The following is a 22917-nucleotide window of genomic DNA, read 5'->3' as shown; positions in this document are numbered from 1 at the left end:
TGTGTAAGTTGGCGGTAGTTTTCAGTGTTGCCAAATTTCTAATTGGCGCCTCTTGTTTCAGCAAAGGAGAACGTGAACGGTCGACCGCAGCCACTCTTACAAGAACCTCATTACGGTTCCAGGCCGCAGCCGTACAGTAAGTAAAATTAATATCTGGCCCATTCAACTTTCTAAATAAAGATAAGGTAAAGCGGCGCCCTCCTTTTCCCGAATAAACGGTCCGCTTTGCTTTAATTAGATTAATTCTTTACATTCGAGGCCGCACTTAGAAAGTTTGTCCAATTAACTTCTAATTAGTAATGGAGGAAAAGTTTCGCCGATGAGAGACGCTGTTTTATCAGATGTTTTGACTTAATTGCTTTAGTTTTATTACTGGAAATTGGAAAATTATATTCAGAAAAGTGCAATTTCGCTAAGAGAAAAACACTCGCGAATTAGAAATAAATTTACCGCAAATGCCGCAATTTCTTATTAGTTCTCGGTAAATTTAACTCCCCACATTCGCCACCGGAATAATCGCCCTAGGAAGGTTTGGTACATTGCGTGCGTCGAAAGAATGAACGAAGGAGGATCGGCGTAATGTACAAGAAGGACATCTATCTGTTGAACATAAAACTTCAAGTGGAACAATAGTATACTGAAAATCACCAACCGATCTCGGTGGAGTGGGGGAGACGAAGTCCCCTGGGGGCCAAGCCCTATGTTGAATATTGTTATCGATGAGTTTTCTTTGTAAGCGAATTATGTTTTGGAGGTTAAAGGAGAGCACTTATTCTAGTAGTTATTCAGGGGGGTTCCTGGACCACTTCAAGGTAGCTCGCCACTTGGTGGCGACCTTGAGAAGTAGGTCAAGGTGACGCTGGGGTATTCCGTACCTGGGGGTTATAATACCCCACCGCAATTTTTCCATACTCCCCAGACCCCCCGGTGCTATGTTCTCCCACAAAACTCAGTGCCAAGAGCCGCATGCGATCTAGGGCGCAAGAATGCAGAACCGGGGAGTCTGGGGGTACCACCAATGGAAGCTTTAATGTTGACCCCCCCCAAGGCATGTAAGATTCAATGTTAATTTCCCTAGATCTATCATAAAATGTTCGTGTGCTGAGGGGTATTCTTGACCCCCCGATGCTATATACGTTCTGCCTCAAAACCGAGGTCTATGGACGTAAGTGCGAAGGGCCGTATCCGTTTTCAGGAGGAATTCACAACGGGGGAGTTTGGGAGGGGGAGGGGGGGGTACCAACAATGGTAGATTTAATTTTCATTTCTTTACAACATCTTCGTTCCCTGGGGGTACTCCCAAACTGCCTAGTTCTACGTTCTCTATCGAGCTTCTTAGTATAACCCTCCCCCCTCCAAAGGATTGAAATATTCAATGCTCATTTCCCTGAAGGTATCATAACATGTCCGTATTCTGAGCCTTAAGGACATTCAAAAATGTTGGAAGTGCGAACGGCAGTATCCGTTTTAAGGAAGAATGCAGGGCCGGTGTTATGATCCCCCCCCCCCTCCAGCAAACAATGAAAGACTTAATATTCATTTCCCTACAACTATCATAAGATCTTCGTTCTCTGGGGAGTTTTCCATACTTCCCAGACCCCCCGGTGTTATGTTCTCCCACAAAACTGAGGCCCAAGGACTTTCTAAAAATGTTGTTTTAAGTACCAAGGGCCGCATGCCATCTAAGGAAGAATGCAGAATCGGAGAGCCTGGAGGTACCATCAATTGAAGATTTAATGTTGATCCCCCCCCCTCCAATAAGGGATTAAGTTGTAATGTTCATTTCCTAGAAGTATCATAGAATGTTAGTATGCTGAGGGTATTCCAGACCCCCCCCCCCACCATTCTCCCCCAGCAAGCAATGAAAGATTTAATATTTATTTCCCTACAACTATCGTAAGGTCTTCTTTCCCTGGGGGTAATTACATAACCCCCAACTGCCTTGCGCTACGTTCTCTCTTCATTCATGCCCCCCCCCCCCCCGCTTCCCCAAGAAATTAAACATTTAATGTTCATTTCCCTACAACTATCATAAGAACTTTGTTCCTTGGGTGTAATTACATATCCCCACACTGCCTGGTGGTCTCTTTCAAGATTCATGCTATCCCCCTCCCCCTCCCCGCTTCCCCAAGAAATTAAACAGTTAATGTTCATTTCCCTACCACTATCATAAGAACTTTGTTTCTTGGGGGTAATTACATATCCCCACACTGCCTGGTGTTATGTTCTCTCTCAAGATTCAGCTATACCCCCCCCCCTTCCTCGCTTCTCCAAGAAGTTAAAGATTTAATGTTCATTTCCCTACCACTATCATAAGAACTTTGTTTCTTGGGGGTAATTACATATCCCCACACTGCCTGGTGTTATGTTCTCTCTCAAGATTCAGCTATACCCCCTCCCCCTTCCCCGCTTCTCCAAGAAGTTAAAGATTTAATGTTCATTTCCCTACCACTATCATAAGAACTTTGTTTCTTGGGGGTAATTACATATCCCCACACTGCCTGGTGTTTGTTCTCTCTCAAGATTCAGCTATACCCCCTCCCCCTTCCTCGCTTCTCCAAGAAATTAAAGATTTAATGTTCATTTCCCTACAACTATCATAAGAACTTTGTTCCTTGGGGGTAATTACATATCCCCACACTGCCTGGTGTTATGTTCTCTCTCAAGATTCAGCTATACCCCCCCCCTCCTCCCCGCTTCTCCAAGAAATTAAAGATTTAATGTTCATTTCCCTACAACTATCATAAGAACTTTGTTCCTTGGGGGTAATTACATATCCCCACACTGCCTGGTGTTATGTTCTCTCTCAAGATTCAGCTATACCCCCTCCCCCTTCCCCGCTTCTCCAAGAAATTAAAGATTTAATGTTCATTTCCCTACCACTATCATAAGAACTTTGTTCCTTGGGGGTAATTACATATCCCCACACTGCCTGGTGTTATGTTCTCTCTCAAGATTCAGCTATACCCCCTCCCCCTTCCCCGCTTCTCCAAGAAGTTAAAGATTTAATGTTCATTTCCCTACCAACTATCATAAGAACTTTGTTTCTTGGGGGTAATTACATATCCCCACACTGCCTGGTGTTAAGTTCTCTTTCTAGATTCATAGTACCCCCAATCTCCTCCCCCAGGAATTAAAGATTCAATGTTCATTTCCCTAGAGCTTAAAATTTTCGTATGCTGAGGGGTGTTTCAGATCCCCTGGTGCTACTTTCTCCGTAAAACTCAGGTCTAAGGATTCACTAAAAATGCTAACGTTTTATTGAATAATGCACAATCTCAGGCGGCGGGGGAGGGGGGGGGGCATTAGACATGCACGTGTTTGCTGGAAATCTAGAGCAAAGAGATTGATGATGGCCCAGAACTCAGCGACTGTTCTCCAACGTGCAGCACGAGATGGCCAACAGGTTGGACCACTCGATCCCAAAACTTAAACCGTAAATTATTCACGAGAGTGCAGCTTCTTTGTTCGAAGTTTTGATGGAAAATCTAATAAAGCGTTAATCCTGTGTGGAGAAGATAAGTCCGCCGTCGCTTAAATACAAATAAAACTTCCCCGACTCGTGGCGAAGTTTAATTTCCATGCTTCCGTCGGCTGAATAACGTATTGATTACGGGCGAATTTGCTTTATGATTTATAATGGGCCTGAGAATGATTTGTACCTTCGCGAGCGAGGGCGACATCCTCGTCTGAAAGTTAGGATATTGACCACCAGGGGGTCCGTTACATATTTTATGAAATCAGCGACGTAGGGGACACAGTTTCGACTTGGCAGGTTGGATTTAAGGCCGTAATTTATCGTATTCGGAAGGGTCTTTATATGCGCTGTTTGAAGACTATTGACGTTCTATTTTGATAAAGTGTAGAGCGATGGGGCCAGGGAGGTTTTGTCATGTTTCCAATATGCAAATTCAATCTCAACAAATCAATATCCAACTTATTAATGACTTTATTGTTTTCGAAATCTTTGAATTGTAAGAAAGTAGCCTCAAGTCAATCTTTAAGATTCAATAAAGATTTGGAAGTGATTTAGAAAACAGTTTTAAAGAATTCGGAAAAAAAACTCAGTGACCCAGCGACAAGAAGTACTCAAGCCCTTAAGAGGTTAATTAATACGATTCGATAATGACTGAGGAAGTTTCTGAGATAAATAATAATTAAATTGTGTCATATGCGGTGGTCTATAATTTCTTCGTCAACCGGAAATACTTTCTAACATGGTCTAATGCTAAAGATTGCAAATCTTTCCTTCGGAATACGATCGGAGGACAGCTAATCACTAAATTTATTTAAAAAAAAACTAATAACGCGACCCTTGTGGCATCAGTTCAACCCTCATGTTCAAATTCAAACCGTTGCATTTACTGAACTGTAGAACTTGATTTTTACAATTTTGATGGCATTTTCCCTTTCGCAAATCGACTTCCTTCCAACGCTCTAGTCATAAAAACAGTCTAATGTAACTACATGGTCCTAAACCACTGCAATGTGAAGAGATAGCGCAACTTGGCAGTAGAACAATCATTACAAGAACTATTAATAGCGTCGAATATCCAAGTTCGTAACAGAAGTGCGGCTAAATGGGTCTCGCGGCGATTATATAAATTCCCGCCATTGTTACGTGCAAAAATCGAAGCGCCCTCTTCTAATTAATTTGGAAGTCGATCTCCGTCTCTGATGACAAGGTAGCTATAAGGGATTAGTCGCGGCGAGATGATCGCTTTTCGGTCGATCTGGTCGTCGTACAATTGACATAATTACAGGCCATTTGATCTTGTCTTGTTCGAAACTTGCAACAGTGTCGTCGCAATTACGCTTAACGACCTGGAATTGGCCAGAGACGATTATGTGAAGATGCGATGCGATCAAGTCGAGGTTTCAAGGAAGGCGCGAATCGAGTTACCTATGCAAATGAATGACTCTTTAATAACGTTGCCGATATATAGCTGAACGTTTGCGTGCGTTAACGTAGCACCCGGGGGGTCTGGGGGGTAGCGTCCAGAAGATTTGACGATATGTGCAAGTAAATGAACATACTCTTTTTTTTGCTCCTGGGGGGTATGCCAAACCCCCCAGGCCTTTCGATTCTTCATTCTTCCATGGAATACCCCCAGCGTCCAGAAAATTTTGCGATATGTGCAAGGAAATGAACATAGACTCTTTGTTTTGTTCCTGGGGGGTATGCCAAACCCCCCAGACCTCCTGATTCTTCATTTTTCCATGGAATACCCCCCAGCGTCCAGAAAATTTTACGATATATGCAAGGAAATGAACATAAGACTTTTTTTGCTCCTGGGGGGGGTATGCCAAACCCCCCTACCCTCCCGATTCTTCATTCTTCCATGGAATACCCCAGCGTCCAGAAAATTTTGCGATATGTGCAAGGAAATGAACATAGACTCTTTTTCTTGTTCCTGAGGGGTATGCCAAACCCCCCAGACCTCCCGATTCTTCATTCTTCCATGGAAAACCCTCCAGCGCCCAGAAAAGTTTACGATATGTGCAAGAAAAGGAACATAGACTCTTTTTTTTGTTCCTGAGGGGTATGCCAAACCCCTCAGACCTCCCTATTCTTCATTCTTCCATGGAATACCCCCCAGCGTCCTGAAAATTTTACGATATGTGCTAGAAAATGAACATAGACTCTTTTTTTTGTTCTTGGGGGGTATGCCAAACCCCCAGACCTCCCGATTCTTCATTCTTCCATGGAATACCCCCCAGCGCCCAGAAAATTTTACGATATGTGCAAGGAAATTAACATAGACCTTTTTTTCGTTCCTGAGGGGTATGCCCCCCCCCCCCCAGACCTCCCGATTCTTCATTCTTCCCGATTCTTCATTCTTCCATAAGAAGTTAAGCACTTATAGCATAATTTTTGGAAAGAGTCTATAGCTGAACGTTTCGTGAGTGAAAGTAGCTCTGGGGGGTATGGAATACCCCCCAGCGCCCAGAAAATTTTACGATATGTGCAAGGAAATTAACATAGACCTTTTTTTTGTTTCTGGGGGGTATGCCCCACTCCCCAGACCTCCCGATTCTTCATTCTTCCATAAGAAGTTAAGCACTTATAGCAAAAGTTTTGGAAAGAGTCTATTGCTGAACGTTTCGTGAGTGAAAGTAGCACTCTGGGGGGGTATGGAATACCCCCCAGCGTCCAGAAATTTTACGATATGTGCAAGGAAATTAACATAGACCTTTTTTTTGTTCCTGGGGGGTATGCCCCACCCCCAGACCCCCCGATTCTTCATGCTTCCATAAGAAGTTAAGCACTTATAGCAAAAGTTTTGGAAAGAGTCTATTGCTGAACGTTTCGTGAGTGAAAGTAGCACCGGGGGGTATGGAATACCCCCCAGCGTCCAGAAATTTTACGATATGTGCAAGAAAATTAACATAGACCTTTTTTTTGTTTCTGGGGGGTATGCCCCACTCCCCAGACCTCCAGATTCTTCATTCTTCCATAAGAAGTTAAGCACTTATAGCATAATTTTTGGAAAGAGTCTATTGCTGAACGTTTCGTGAGTGAAAGTAGCACCGGGGGGTCTGGGCAGCGTCCAGAAAATTTTACGATATATGCGAAAACGGATTCCATTCAGAATTAAGAACGATTTAAGGGGGATTTATGAAGGATTCAAAGACAATGTTTTAGATCGGTTTTGGATCGATTCAAGTATATTTAAGAAGAAGGGCGCAAAAGGGTTTTGAATGTTTCAGATAAGCCTTTGGGAAGATTCGGAAATTCATTAGAACTTTTGGAAGGCCAATTCGGGAATGATATGTGAAAGGTCTGGGAGATTCAAAAATTTTCGGGATTCGGAAAAAATTCAGTATATTCAGCCTGGACTTTTGCAGACATCTTGAGAATCGAAGGTTCAATTGATGCCATCCGCGGCATCTTAGTTAGTTGTTAGCGGAAGCCCGCACCCTCGCGGGACTTGTTCTTAAGCTCTGACGATACTAAATCAAAAGTGCCAAAGCGGTGACATTACATTTGATTTGGTACTGGCTATGCCCAGTTTGAATTTCATGCAATTCGGTTCATAACGAACAAAGATATCAAAAGGGCATTATTTATTTTTTCGGTCCATCCGTTCTCTTTTAAATCGATGGCCATGAAGCCATTGAGCGAGCGAGAAATTTTGAAAATTACAAAAATTTTTCTATCAACAAATCTACGGTTTGGTGCTAGATCTTAACGATTCAATATTATACTACATTTTTCTCTTTTGTTTTAGATGCTGAAGCAATCAGAAGCGGAATTGGACCAGAAGTAAGACCGAGTAAGTAGAAAAACAATTTCTTAGGATCGAAATTTCTATACAAAAGTTTTCCCCTGCTTGTGGTAGCACCGTCGGCGTCGGTCGGAAGGGCTGCCACATTACCGCAGAACTTCAACACAAACTTGCGAAAACATTCGATGTTTATAGTAAGAACTTGCCTGAACGGGAAACAATTCCCCGAGATTATAAATAAATTATAAGTTTCGCTTTCATTAACGGGATTCACGCTTCGCACCACCGGCGTGGTCCAGCACGTTTAGCAATCCAGGCGTATATGAAATAATTTAAATATTAATTAGGGTCAATCGTATACAGTTATCAAGCCAATTAAAACGCTTCGGTTACGTTTTCGGTCCGTCGATAGTTTATTTACTCGCCCGAGGCGCGCGCGTGCCCCAGGTTTCCTTTTTAAATATTTAATGGCGTCGGAGACCTTAAAGAATCGTTTGAAAGCCGAGTGTGAAACGAAAATTGATTAAATTTTCCACCCCCGTACCTCCGTCACGTATTGACGTAACTCTTTTTAGTACCCGAAAAAAAATAGGTGATATGATTGACGCGAGCAATCGTACCGAGAGGAAACTTCCGATCCCATTACGTCTCTTAAATGGAAATACTACCGTTTGAGTAAATGGAAATTAGAAGACTGAATTTATCCTTTTGTTAAACGTAACTTGGAAACGCCACCGCCTCGTGTTTCTTTGTGGAGATATTTGTTCGAACTTTATTTACACTCATTCTCTGGAAATGTTTTTTTTTTTGGAATTGCGTCAACCCTTTTTCCCGAATAAAATTATAGTGTTTGCAATGGTGAGAGTCGCTTTCCAGAATAATTTCAGGCAGGAATCCGAAGAAACGTTTCAGAAATCGGTGCAATCTTCAAAATGACAACTTACGTATCCAAATAAATTCAAATTATAGCCTCCAGTTTAGAGAAAAGTGTATCCCGATCCACACCAAATCCGGTTAATCGCCAGAAGTAATGCAATTACACAGACATTGAATTTCTAGAAAATGGATCCGACGACTGATAACAGTTATCAATTTTTAAGCGAAATCTCAATGTAGCGGGCGCATTTCGAAGTGCAAAAGGCATCCTCTTAAAACGATAGAGGCCGAGCGGAGAGATAAAAGTCGTTCGGTCGCGTTCTGCCAGTATTGTAATTTGTATTTTGTAAATACAGCATCCGTATATCGTTTTATTAATAAACCATGAAGCATCCTTCTCTCTCTCCCCAGCTTTCGTGTGCTGTACGGAAACGTGACTACCACACGCCTCATGAATATGAAGCAATTGGTCCCGAAAATCCATTTGGCATTTTAAAATGTAAGCGTCGGCCGCTCTCCATCAAAAATTCACCTATTAGGTACGCAAAGCCGTGTTTAATAACATAACAACGGAAAGTTACAGCCCCTCATAATTAACGACGCCATTATATTGGGGCCCGCGTAAAAATCGAGCGAAGCAAATTTTCATTTTGTTCAGGAAATTACTGTTTCGAGATTAGGAGTCGATTCGGTTGCTCTCTCCCCACGTTGAAAGGCTAATGGGTTGCCATTCTCCCGTTATTTATCGAGACAATTCCCGCCAGTACGTTATCATGATAATAAGACATGTAAGACACGTTCAAAATGGAGTGGCGTAATTTATACGTTTAAGAAAGAAGTGCGATATTTCGGATTTATGGACCTTCCGAGCCGGAAACGTGGAGAAGTAAGTTTATCGTCTAAAAGCGCCCCTTAATTGATGTATGACTGTTGGAAATTGTTAGTACAAATTTGCCAATCTGTGAATGTCCGATGGGACGTGTATATTTGATACCTTCAGGATTGTGATTTAATTTGCTTTTAGTTAAAAGAAAATTCCAATAGACTGGGATTTGATGGGGTTTGATACGTAGCGAATGTTCCAGAGCACTCAAGTCGCCGTGAAATATTAGTCATCGGCGATAAAGAACGAAGGCGAATGTGACGCAATTTTTTCGGGAAATGCGACGTGTTTGTTCGAGAACATTCTAAAATACTCGGGAGCGTTCGAGAACTTTCGAGAAAAAGGGGCGTTTGCTATATAAACAAATCGAATTGCGTTTGAGAGAGTTCCAACTTCAATGCCGAAGTAATAAATAATTTGCGCTGTTATAAATTGCGTGGCCTTAGATTTTTCGTATTTTTCCCCCTAAGGATGTGTCCTTGAATTACCCTCTGGTCTAGAGGTCTAGGAACGACTATTTGGATTAAAGAAAACTGAATACAGGGTGTGTAAAAAGTGTTCTTTTCGCCCATCGATATTTTCTAATCCAAGAATTTAATGTTTTTCGTGATTTGACCGTAAAGGAGTCCTTTTATTTTCGTTAATGGAGCGTAATGGCCATTTGATTTATCCATTCATTGGGTCCTGGTGACACTTCGAATGGGACGTCGATTGATGATGATAAAGTAGCAGAGACGGGCTCGACGACGAATCAACAAATTGACACTTTAATTTAAACCCGACCAGAAAGAGCTCTACTATGCGACCGAAAATTACAGAATCGTTCAAGTAAAAGCGCAATTATTTAATTTCAGTTATCACGTAATTGAAATTCATATCGGATGTGTTCCATCGATCGCCGAAAAAAAACACATTTCTATATTTAGCGGCTGTCGTTATTAAAACTCTCCCGCGATCGATACGCGTGGAAAATTGGGAAAGTTTACAGATGCCCGAGTGTCGGGATTAATTAGGTTAACTAAATGAGTTTCGATAATCGCTAGGGGGCTATCCGTAATCGTTTGATAAGGCGACGGGTAATTTGCGAAAGTGGGCCAAAGGAAACGGCGGCGCTCGAGATTATTGGCGGTCGTTTTGAGAAAACTATAATTCTAAAACCGCCAATAGGAGAGTCAAGCTTCACAGCCTTGGATCATATTTTAAATTGTGAATTATTGGAATAAAATCAAATTACATCTATTGCTTGTTGTACCCCTATATTTTCCACTGATATGATCATGATCCCTTACATTTATATTTTCATTATAAAATTCCGTTTCAAATATAATACAATTAAAAGTATTCATATTAGGTTTATCATTCCAGTTCATTAATAAGCTCTTTTCCTGATATTATTTCTCAATTTATATTATAATAAACTGTGTTCGTGACTTATTTTTTAGTAAATTCAAAGACTAATAACAGACTGTTCCTATTAGAAACAGATTGTCTAATATTATTACTTGATGGCAGCTTTATAATAGCTTTTTCGTGGATACAACTCAATATGTCCATTTCATTTCAATAAATCCGATACATTTCTTATTTAAACAATATACAAGGTGTTACGAAATTCGCGCCCGCGGTCTTAATTCTGAGAGGAAAATTGAATAGAAAACCCTATTACACTGGTACAGAGAAGCTGTTGGAGATGCTTTTAAAGATTATTTAGTTAGTGTCTTGGATACTCTTGAAGCAAAACGGATTTTAAAGGCTCTTTAACGTTTAGGTATTAAGTACTTTTGAAGATCATTAAATGCCCTCAAGGACTGTAATAAACTTTACTTTTGAGAGAAAATATTTTGTGATCTATGAAGACTCTTAAATACTTTATAAAACCTTTTAGAAGTTCTTAAAGTTTCTTAAAGGGTTTCAAAAAGTCCTTTAGACTTACCCTTCCGATGGCTTTTCCTCAAAAATGATCAAGCCAAGTATTGATGGTCGTGCACGTTTTGAAAGGCTGTACCACCGGGAGATCCTGGGTACTAGATCAAAAGTTACAGCCCTTTGAATTTTTTTTCGAAATTGGTTTCTAGTCTATAACTTTTGATTGAGAAGTCTAATCGAAAAAGGACGAATTGTTTTGGATTCTACGCACCAAAATTAATAAGAAAAAGTGTTTTCCCGAGAAATTTTGGTGCAGTCGATTTTTGGTAAAAAAGGAAGGTTATACACTGCCTTTTTTTGCGCCCCGAAAAAAAAATTGTCTCAGATCGACCCGGAAACAAAATTTTCTTATAGAATGTGGCCTGTAGAATCCATAATTTCAAAACAGTTCCAAGATTGGGCTGACTATTCAAAAGTTACAGCCCTTGAATTTTTTTTCGAAATTGGTTTCTAGTCTATAACTTTTGATTGAGAAGTCTGATCGAAAAAGTACGAATTGTTTTGGATTCTACGCACCAAAATTAATAAGAAAAAGTGTTTCCCGAAAATTTTGGTGCAGTCGATTTTTGGTAAAAAAGGATATACACTGCCTTTTTTGAGGCCACAAAAAAAAATGTCTTAGATCGACCGAGAAAAAACATTTTCTTATAGAATGTGGCCCGTAGAATCCATAATTTCAAACAGTTCCAAGATTGGACTCCCCGGTGCTGTGTACTCCCTTCAAAACATTCCCATTTCTCAGCACTTATCAATAAAAGCCAAATAAACCCTTCCTGGGCTTTTAGTATGGAATGCCCGACAGGGAAAGGAGCGTCGACGGCAATGATGTCTGGAAAACTATAATAACGATAAATCTGACAGACTTTGTTTCCGGACTTCAAAGGTGATTCATTAGCGTCTGGGTAAAAGTTGGATCGTGTGCCTTCACTAACATTAATTTGTAATACGAAAAGTGGACAAAGCATAGGTAACTAAAATTACCTACAGGTATACGGCGAGATCTCCTATTCGGCAAAGCGAAGGACCAAATTTACTCAATTCAATTACGACTGAAACCGGTAATGAAATTTTAACGTCGTAATAAAGCTTAGACCTGTTACAAGTTTATAATGAAAATAGTCGAAATGAATTAGTCGCGCGTCCTATCGGAGTCGAGCAAATGAAGTCGTTCGCCATCCCGGCACGTAGGGGGCGCGCGAGATACTGATAAGGGCATTCAGAAGCTCGATTAGCGAAGCGAAGGAGGCACGTGACGCCCTAAATATACGCAAACGACCTCGTGAGCCAATTAATTTTCAAATTTATGCCCGAAAACTCTTAAAATCCGACGAAAAATTGATAAAAATATTACGCGCCCTTTGATTTATTTGGAGGGGCGGGGGGGGGGGGGAATTCACTAAATCTTTCTTTTATCGAATACGTTTTCCACGCGATTATATGCAACAGTAAAGAGGCAATTACACGACGTATTACCCTCGAAAAGGAGAAAATTAATCGAAAAAAGCACGGGGCCAGTTTCTCCGCTTTAATTATGAAATACGATTTATATTCAATTTCGCGAAATGTTTGCAAATGCAAGCAAAACAAAATATTTGATTTTCCAGCTGAATGCGTCAACAAAAAGCCGCGTTTCTGTTAGTGAAATTGCTAATTGAGAACTAAATAACATTACGTTAATGGATTAGCAATCTATCATAAACACATAAATTGACTGTTTAGGGGGTGGAAATGCTGAGTTAAGTTTTTTTAATAACAAGTCATGACGTCAGACTTGGGTACTGAGGGTGCAGAGTATAGGTAACGATTTTATAGAGATCCCATAGAGAATCTGGGTAGACTTGGTAGAAATGTGAATATTCTGCAGAGATCTTGTCCTGTAGAGATTGAGTCGAAATTCTGTAAATTCTGCCTACTAGATTTCTACCATTAAATCGTTTCCTTCCGGGTTTGCTTCCTGATTCTTCTCCATCAATTCCTTTTCATCTTTTCTATCTTTTCTTTTCTCCGTTCGTATTCCATACCCCCCAGACCCCCCGGTGGCACGATGAATGTGAACATTTCGAAAGGAAAGTGTATCACCGGTGAGACGGGGGGGTTATGAATGGCCCCCGGTCAAAAAAACCTTCGATGCTTCCCCCTAGAAAAAGATTCATTGCCGGGAAGTCATCGAAACTCTTCTTCTCTCTCTTGGGGGGTATTCCATACCCCCCAAACCCCCCGGTGGCACGATGAATGTGAACATTTCAAAAGGAAAGTGTATCACCGGGGCGACGGGGGGGTTATGAATGGCCCCCGGTCAAAAAAACCTACGATGGTTCCCCCTAGAAACAGATTCATAGCCGGGAAGTCATCGAAACTCTTCTCTCTCTTGGATACCCCCCAAACCCCCCGGTGGCACGATGAATGTGAACATTTCGAAAGGAATGCGTATCACCGGGGTGACGGGGGGGTTATGAATAGCCCCCAGTCAAAAAAAGCTTCGATGGTTCCTCCTAGAAAAAGATCCATAGCCGGGAAGTCGCCGAAACTCATCTTCTCTCTCTTGGGGGGTATTCCATACCCCCCAAACCCCCCAGTGGCACGATGAATGTGAACATTTAAAAATGAAAGTGTATCACCGAGGTGACGGGGGGGTTATGAATGGCCCCCGGTCAAAAAAAGCTTCGATGGTTCTCCCTCGAAAATGATCCATAGCCGTCATCGAAACTCTTCTCTCTCTTGGGGGGTATTCCATACCCCCCAAACCCCCCGGTGGCACGATGAATGTGAACATTTCGAAAGGAAAGCGTATCACCGGGGTGACGGGGGGGGGGGGTTATGAAATGGCCCCCGGTCAAAAAAAGCTTCGATGGTTCCCTCTAGAAAAAGGATTCATAGCCGGAAGTCATTCGAAACTCTTCTTCTCTCTCTTGGGGTATTCATTTACCCCCCCCAAACCCCGGGCACGATGAATGCTGAACATTTCGAAAGGAAGTGTATCACCGGGTGACGGGGGGTTATTGAATGGCCCCCGGTCAAAAAAAACCTTCGATGGTTCCCTTCTAGAAAAGATTCATAGCCGGGAAGTCATACGAAAAACTCTTCTTCTCTCTCTTAGGGGGTATTCCATACCCCCCAAACCCCCCGGTGGCACGATGAATGTGAACATTTCGAAAGGAAAGTGTATCACCGGGGCGACGGGGGGTTATGAATGGCCCCCGGTCAAAAAAAGCTTCGATGGTTCCCTCTAGAAAAAGATTCATAGCCGGGAAGTTATCGAAACTCTTCTTCTCTCTCTTGGGGGGTATTCCATACCCCCCAAACCCCCCGGTGGCACGATGAATGTGAACATTTCAAAATGAAAGTGTATCACCGGGGTGACGGGGGGGTTATGAATGGCCCCCGGTCAAAAAAAGCTTCGATGGTTCCCTCTAGAAAAAGATTCATAGCCGGGAAGTCATCGAAACTCTTCTTCTCTCTCTTGGGGGGTATTCCATACCCCCCCAAACCCCCCGGTGGCACGATGAATGTGAACATTTCGAAAGGAAAGTGTATCACGGGGGGTTATGAATGGCCCCCGGTCAAAAAAAGCTTCGATGGTTCCCCCTAGAAAAAGATTCATAGCCGGGAAGTCATCGAAACTCTTCTTCTCTCTCTTGGGAGGTATTCCATACCCCCCAAACCCCCCGGTGGCACGATGAATGTGAACATTTCAAAAGGAAAGTGTATCACCGGGGTGACGGGGGGGTTATGAATGGCCCCCGGCCAAAAAAAGCTTCGATGGTTCCCTCTAGAAAAAGATTCATAGCCGGGAAGTCATCGAAACTCTTCTTCTCTCTCTTGGGGGGTATGGAATACCCCCCGGTGGCACGATGAATGTAAACATTTGGAAAGAAAAGTGTATCACCGGGGTGACGGGGGATTATGAATGGCCCCCGGTCAAAAAAAGCTTCGATGGTTCTCCCTCGAAAATGATCCATAGCCGGGAAGTCATCGAAACTCTTCTTCTCTCTCTTGGGGGGTATTCCATACCCCCCAAACCCCCCGGTGGCACGATGAATGTGAACATTTCGAAAGGAAAATGTATCACCGGGGTGACGGGGGGTTATGAATGGCCCCCGGTCAAAAAAAGCTTCGATGGTTCCCTCTAGAAAAAGATTCATAGCCGGGAAGTTATCGAAACTCTTCTTTTCTCTCTTGGGGGGTATTCCATACTCCCCAAACCCCCCGGTGGCACAATGAATGTGAACATTTCAAAAGGAAAGTGTATCACCGGGGTGACGTGGGGGTTATGAATGGCCCCCGGTCAAAAAAACCTTCGATGGTTCCTTCTAGAAAAAGATTCATAGCCGGGAAGTCCTCGAAACTCTTCTTATCTCTCTTGGGGGGTATTCCATACTCCCCGGTGGCACGATGAATGTGAAAGTGTATAACAAGTGGTCTGGAGAGAGGGGGGGTTATGAATAGCCCCCGGTCAAAAAAGCTTAAATGGTTCCCCCTCGAAAAAAGTTCCATAGCCGGGGAAGTCATCGAAACTCTTCCTCTCTTGAGGCAAACCGCGCCGTATACCTTTTGGGATGAGAAACGCGCCATTCTACGAGACACATGAAAGTCTCTTCACATAATCAAATAATAGGGATATAAATGACGCTATTGGGAGCAAAAGTAAATATTGAACAAGTAATCATTTCGCATGGAATGGACAAACGGCAATAAATAATCCAATACTAAATGTGCCGCCATTAAAGTGCAATAAAATACTCTCTTGAGGTATATGCAGAATAAAATTGGCCAGCGTTCAACGCAAATGCACCGAAAGCATGTTTGTTCGTGCAGTAAATCTTTTTAAAGACACCGCTCGCTCGTAATTCTATTAAATCTCCACTCATTACGTTAAATATCAACATTAATGTTTAAACGCGTAACGAGAGATATACATGGTCGTAACAGTCATATACGAAAATTTACCGAGCGGTTAATTACGAATTCATCAATACAAACTAGACGGTGCTCCGGTACGTTGTAATTGGACGAGAAGAACGAATGGAAATAAGTTTCCTCATAAATTATGCGAAATGTGAGAAATTCTACTAAAAATTTCCGCAGTTTAATACACTTTGCGCTCGAAAGAGGGCCTTCTTTAATGCATTCTAAATTAAGCGCGCGTCCAACTTATTTTTCAATATTAAATGTTTCTACTTTGAAGTTTTCGCGATCGCTTTGTGCGCATTGAAAAAACGAGCTTAATAATTCTCTTTGACTTTGCATTTGCAGAGAATCCTATGCGGTATAGCGCCATCTGTAATGAAAGTCTCGCAACTTTCTTTTTTTAATGCAAATGGGGTGAATTTTTGCAACAACCAATTTCGATTGCAAGCTTTTCCAGGAAACCTGTTCCAATTTAATGCCACTCCAGTGGCCGCGCCGAATTTCTCCCAAAAGTTTCGGACGAAACTGAAACGTGATTTTCCGAGCGGAGATCCCTCATAAATCGTATCGCTTCCCTTTGATGACATCCATGAGCGAAATCCTTCACGGAAATTGAATACGAAATCCTACTCGTCTCGCCAATTTCGCAAAGGTGGCCAAAGCGATCCACTCTCGCCCCTCTATTGTGCAAAAAACCTTTTCAGTTATTCCTTTATGTAACCCCCACGTGCCAGTCGAAAGCTAATTTTCGTGTTGCGCCCAAATGAAATGAGAAGGTGGGTATAATTTTAATTTCTCTTTTATTTCTGGGGGTATTCCAGACCCCCAGACCTTTTCCTTCAAAAAATTATAACATATCTCGAGGAATGTGAATGTGTGGAAGGGGATACACATCTCTGGGGGGTATGGAATACCCCCCATGAAAAAAAGAAAGTTAATACCTCTCAGTCAACCAAGTTTTTATGTTTCTCCCTGGAAAATGATGAAGGCAAGTACTGAAGACTGTCAATGTTTTGAGGGGAGAATGCATATCCGAGAAGCCATCGAACTTCTTTTATTCCTGGGGGTATTCCAGACCCCCCAGACCTTTTCCTTCAAAAAATTATAACATATCTCGAGGAATGTGAATGTGTGGAAGGGAATACACATCTCTGGGGGGTATGGAATACCCCCCATGAAAAAAAGAAAGTTAATACCTCTCAGTCAACCAAGTTTTTATGTTTCTCCCTGGAAAATGATGAAGGCAACTACTGAAGACTGTCAATGTTTTGAGGGGAGAATGCATATCCGAGAAGCCATCGGACTTCTTTTATTCCTGGGAGTATTGTAGACCCCCCAGACCTTTTCCTTCAAAAAATTATAACATATCTCGAAGAATGTGAATGTGTGGTAGGGGATACACATCTCTGGGGGGTATGGAATAACCCCCATGAAAATAAGAAAGTCAACACCTCTCAGTCAACCAAGTTTTTATGTTTCTCCCTGGAAAATGATGAAGGCAACTACTGAAGACTGTCAATGTTTTGAGGGGAGAATGCATATCCGAGAAGCCATCGAACTTCTTTTGTTCCCGGGAGTATTCCAGACCCCCCAGACCTTTTCCTTCAAAAAATTATAACATATCTCGAGGAATGTGAATGTGCGGAAGGGGATACACATCTCGAGGTGCCCAGTCGAAGAAATTTTTATGGTTCTCCATGAAAAATGATGATGACAAGTACTGAAAACTGTCCTTGTTTTCAGTGGATAATGCATAACCGAGAAGCCCTCAGACCTCTCGGTGGTTCTCCAGACCCGTTTTGATAAGGGACCATGATAATGAGAATAACCAAAATGTATGAAGAAGAGAAGAAAATAGAGAAGGGTTTTATGCAGTTGAGATAAAGGGGAAAAAATGACTTGAACTGCTTTGAGTATTTCCAAATTAATCGGTGCGAGAAAATGTATTAACGTCCTCACAATTATCGTATTTTTGTAGTTTAATTAACGAACCGTCTCGCTTTTATGTCGATTGCGATAAATGACCATAATTTAATAGATTTCTCTAGAGCGTATAGTTTATTTAAAACTTCCACAACTCGTTAATTGTTCATAGTTACACTTTGAAACATTAATTGAAGCGCTTAATTGGATTTTCTCTTTTGCGAACGTTCTACAAAGCTCGTAATTATTTATATAAAGTGAGGACGAAGGTTTTGCTAGCGGTACAGAATTAAAATTTCTTCCACGTTATTCTTGGTACTTGTCCACGGTCCCGGTTAATGTAATTTAATCGTTGCAGATGCTTATTCGCACGAGCCGCAGCGTTACGAGGAGATGCAAGGTTACGGCGAGTCCTTCGGACCGGATAATTACAGAAAGGGCGCACCGCCGCCGATCGCGGAGTATCGAGAACAACGAAACACCACCTTTCAACAACCCGGATCCGTGTTGATGGTTTACGGGTTGGACCCGTTACGTACAAACGCCGATAAGCTCTTCAACCTCATGTGTCTCTACGGAAATGTAGCACGGGTAAGTGGACCCTCCAGACGCCCCCCGCTCGACTAACAATCGTCTTGCAGATAAAGTTTCTAAAGTCGAAGGAAGGAACGGCCATGGTGCAACTGGGCGATGGTGTCGCCGTCGAAAGATGCGTTCAAAATTTGAACAACGTCATTGTGGGCTTAACAGGCGCCGCCCCCATTCTAAAGGAGGAGGAGAACCGAAACAACAACTGCGCAGAGCACAAACTCCAATTGGCGTTTAGCAAGCAACCCTTCCTCAGCGAGGTCACCAACCCTTACCCCCTACCCGACAAATCCCCCTCCTACAAAGAGTACATAACCAACAAAAACAACCGGTTTATGAACCCCACGATGGCGAGTAAAAATCGCATCCAGCCGCCGAGCAAGGTGAGTCCCTCTCCCTAAAGGAGACAACTCAAAACATTTTGCCGTTTGCAGATTTTGCACTTTTTTAACACTCCCCCGCAAGTGACGGAAAACGAATTAATACAAGTGTTCAAAGACTACGATGTGATCCCTCCTAAAGCTGTTAAATTATTCCCAATGAAATCCGAGCGTTCTAGTTCCGGATTATTAGAGTTCGATAACACCAGCGAGGCGGTGGCGGCCGTTATGGCTTGCAATCATGCCGCCATTGACAGTCCAGGTATGTACAATTCTTTCTTTATCTGCATGCCACCGCTTCAAATCATCTCCTACCTTAAAACTCCGAGAAGAAACTTTTTTTCTATGCCTGTGCCATGTATGAGTGTGAACTTTGCGGTCAAAAAAAATGTTTATTGGGGCTGACGGTAAGGCCTTAAATTTTAGTACTGTAAGAAGCAGACCTAGGCTGAACTACGCCTATTATAATAAAGAGATTATTATTCTGTTAGTTGATTCTGTAAACCCTTGATACCAGTCCGAGTTTCCGTGGCCTATTGGTGCCGAGTACTGCCATTTATGCGTTCGGTCGCAGTGGACCGATAATTAAGGACTCGGTCAACAAAAAGAGTTTTGCGTCGGCGGGTTTAGGTATGTTTATTTCCAGATGGTCATCCTGGCAAGCAACGATGGTGACCTTGAAAAGTAGCTTGATAGTAATGTAGATAGGATGCTTGCTTCTCATGGTGGTAGCCTTGGTAGGTATAAAAGGTTCACTCGCTGGCCAGGGGGTAATTTTCGAAATTCGCTTAACATCCAGATAGATTACACCGTGTTAGTTACCTTGTAGTCTTGGAAGGTCACTGGATGTCTCGGCGGTAACCTTGGAAAATCCCTAACGATTCATTTGACAGGTTTCTTTCACCTGAATGGATGACGTTGCTGATTCCCCCTGGAGGAGGCCATTGAAAATACTTCAATACCCAGTTCGAAACTCGAGCTTCCCATAGGGATAACGTTGGTAAGTAGATCAAAAGTCGCATACTCAAGAGAAATTGCACTTTTTGGGACTTTGGGCCTCTCCGAGTCGGTGGAATACATCTTCAAGGTTCTTAATGTAGACCTATGTATGTTCTGGATCAGGAAGTGACGTCACACCAATCAGAGACAAGCACGCCCCCCTATGCCCCTCCCCTTGGCCAATGGGATACGGTAGGCGTGACCTTTAGAGGCCGCCCCCTGTGGCGTCACAGCCAATGAGCGGTGTGGTTCGCCATTTTTTTGGGCGCCATTTTGGATCGAGCGCCATTTTATTAGTCACCAAATCCGCCACCTTGTATTGGTCGCCATCTTGGATCGGTCGCAATTTTATTAGTCACTAAGTCCGCCATCTTGAATCGGTCGCCATTTTATTAGTTATTAAATCTGCCATTTTGTTGAGCGCCATTTTATTAGTCACTAGATCCACCATCTTGGATCGGTCGCCATTTTATTAGTTTCTAAACTCGTTTGTTTTTGTTGACCATTACTTTTGAAGATAGTTAAAGGTGTATGTAGTAGCCTTGACAGACTGGTTAATTTCGAATCCAACGTTGCTGATTCCCCCTGGAGGAGGCCATTGAAAATGCTTCAATACCCAGTTCGAATCTCTAGCTTCCCATGGGGATAACGTTGGTAAGTAGATCAAAAGTCGCATACTCAAGAGAAATTGCACTTTTTGGGACTCTGCCTCTCCGAGTCGCTGGAATACATCTTCAAGGTTCTTAATGTAAGCCAGGCAAGTGTTTCAGAATAATCGCTGAAGAACCGAGTCCACTAGTCGCTCAAAAGTGGCTGGCGCATTTCACAATCCGAATGGCATGACGGTAAATAGAAGACCTATGTATGTTCTGGATCAGGAAGTGACGTCACACCAATCAGAGACGAGCTCGTGACGTCACGGCCAATCAGAGACAAGCACGCCCCCTCTGCCCCTCCCCTTGGCCAATGGGATACGGTAGGCGTGACCTTTAGAGGCCGCCCCCTGTGGTGTCACAGCCAATGAGCGATGTGGTTCGCCATTTTGTTGGGCGCCATTTTGGATCGAGCGCCATTTTATTAGTCACCAAATCCGCCATTTTATTAGTCACCAAATCCGCCACCTTGTATTGGTCGCCATTTTATTAGTTTCTAATTCCGCCATCTTGGATCGGTCGCCATTTTATTAGTCACTAAATCAGCCATCTTGAATCGATCGCCATTTTATTAGTTATTAAATCTGCCATTTTGTTAGGCGCCATTTTATTAGTCTCTAATCCCGTTATTTTGTTGAGCGCCATTTTATTAGTCACTAGATCCACCATCTTGGATCGGTCGCCATTTTATTAGTTTCTACATCAGCCATTTTGTTGGGTGCCATCTTGAATTGGTCGCCATTTTTTTAGTTACTAAATCCGCCATTTTGGACCGCCTGTCTATCTGCTTCTCTCGCTCTATTCGCCATCATGGATGTGGCCATGGGTCTTCTATTACGGTAATGCACCATAATGTGGATTCAAAGGTAAAGGCAGTATTTTCCTTATCTTCTGGAGCTAATACCAGTAAGAGTAAAGCTGGCGATCTAGGCAGTCATACCACGACTGTCGTTAGTTCACGCAGACGGCTGTTGATGCGATCTGAAAACGTACCTAGGAAGTGCCACCCATACGATACGAATGCGAATCTAATATGTCGTCAATTTTTGGTAACGGATAGCTGTCTTTTTGCCATTTTCACCGACAAATTTAATTGGGAGTTTAGTTTCAGCGTAGGACTATTTGATTCCTCAATCACATTTTCCTTCTTCATATCTTGGACAATCTTCTCAGACTCCTCCCTCTTAGTCAACGGCAATCTTCCAAGTGGTTGACGGATAGGTTGCATACACTCTTCAAGTGCTCCACTCCCTCGCAGTCCCAACGTCAAGGGCGGCTTGTTTCACATTTTTCGAGATTTTCTATCTGCTTCAATCTCTTTAATTGTGGCCTGGAAATCGATTTCTTCCGGACTTTGGCGTGTGATTGGTGCATTGATGGTTTCGTGGCTTCAATTTCTAGTGTTACGGTCAAAGCTTCCACCATTGACTTTGGAGGAGAGCATCTCACTGCCTTTCGGATTCCAGCAACGAATTGTTTGGTGGAAATTTGTTCCGGCACACTCTGGGATGCATCGGGACTTTCGTCTTTCGCCTCATAATCTTGCAAAGACCCATTGGATCTTTGTACCCGAGCTTTTAGTTATACCCGATGGCCCTTTATGTGTCGACCCAAACTGAATATCCATTTCTTCGTTATCAGACAAAAATTCTCCTTTTGGTCATTTTTCATGTTTAGTGCAGATCCCAAGTCACTAACGCCAAAACCTGTTTTCGTGTCGTCCAGTTATTTGCTTTTGCAACTGCTTGTACGTCTCCCATAAAAATTGGGGTATCTAAGCGCAATCCTGACCTGGAAGGCTCTGGAGCAATGGATTTAACTTCGTCTTCGCATGCACTAACTGACATATTTCCCATTATTTGACGAATTGTCATTTCGATTTCCTCCGAACTCTAAACTTCACCGGTAAACTGATCCCGTCTCCACATTACAGTACGTAACAATATGGTAACGGTGCGAGATCATGACCACATCTCAGGGTCGTTTAGTGGTGCAGCGCATCATGTTTGTAATCTAAAAATTCAAGTTAGAAAATGTATTCAAAGTATGTCGATTGCTTTTTATTTTATGGCTGGTGGATAAAGGGGTACCATTATTCCCATCATTGGCTGTAACTTGATAGTGTTACCACCAGAGGTGTCGCAAACGATTGTTGTAATGTACATGCCTTTCTTTGGTCGATGATCGATACTTTATTAGCTTACTTTTTAAGGGATTGCTGCATGGCTCGGATATTCCTGCTTAATACTTCCCCCTAACTACTAAACTGCAGAGCACTCAGAACGTAAACATAAAAAAAAATTTATTGCAGGTACCAAGTTTCCCTTCATAATGAAGCTCTGTTTCTCCTCATCGCGCACCATGTCAATACGTAACGGCGACAGTAATTCGTCGACTAACGGATCGGGCGAACGGCGTATGGATCAAGACCAGGAATAAGAACGTTTTTAAGTTTCTCCCACCCTTCAGAGACCAATACATATCCTAAAACTAAAATTGGTACGCGACAAATATTCGTATGTGCGTTGGTTTATTCGTAATCCATCGCACGT

The 22917-nt window shown here is 42.5% G+C and overlaps 1 protein-coding gene across 1 annotated transcript in view; it reads left to right on the top strand.

The window, feature by feature from the left end:
* Window positions 1-22910, top strand: part of LOC116180735 (heterogeneous nuclear ribonucleoprotein L-like) — a 124082-nt gene extending 101172 nt beyond the window's left edge. The window contains exons 6-11 of the mRNA XM_031500853.1: window positions 62-136; window positions 7233-7277; window positions 18104-18336; window positions 18387-18716; window positions 18768-18975; window positions 22677-22910. Coding sequence (XP_031356713.1) covers window positions 62-136; window positions 7233-7277; window positions 18104-18336; window positions 18387-18716; window positions 18768-18975; window positions 22677-22804 — 1019 coding nt within the window. The 3' untranslated portion in view covers window positions 22805-22910. The remainder of the gene's footprint in view (window positions 1-61; window positions 137-7232; window positions 7278-18103; window positions 18337-18386; window positions 18717-18767; window positions 18976-22676) is intronic.
* Window positions 22911-22917: the final 7 nt, after the last annotated feature.

The sequence above is a fragment of the Photinus pyralis genome, unplaced genomic scaffold, assembly GCF_008802855.1.
Source record: "Photinus pyralis isolate 1611_PpyrPB1 unplaced genomic scaffold, Ppyr1.3 Ppyr1.4_LG9, whole genome shotgun sequence".
NCBI lineage: Eukaryota > Metazoa > Arthropoda > Insecta > Coleoptera > Lampyridae > Photinus > Photinus pyralis.
Note: the sequence above shows the minus strand (reverse complement) of the source record. Positions and strands in the feature narration are given on the sequence as shown.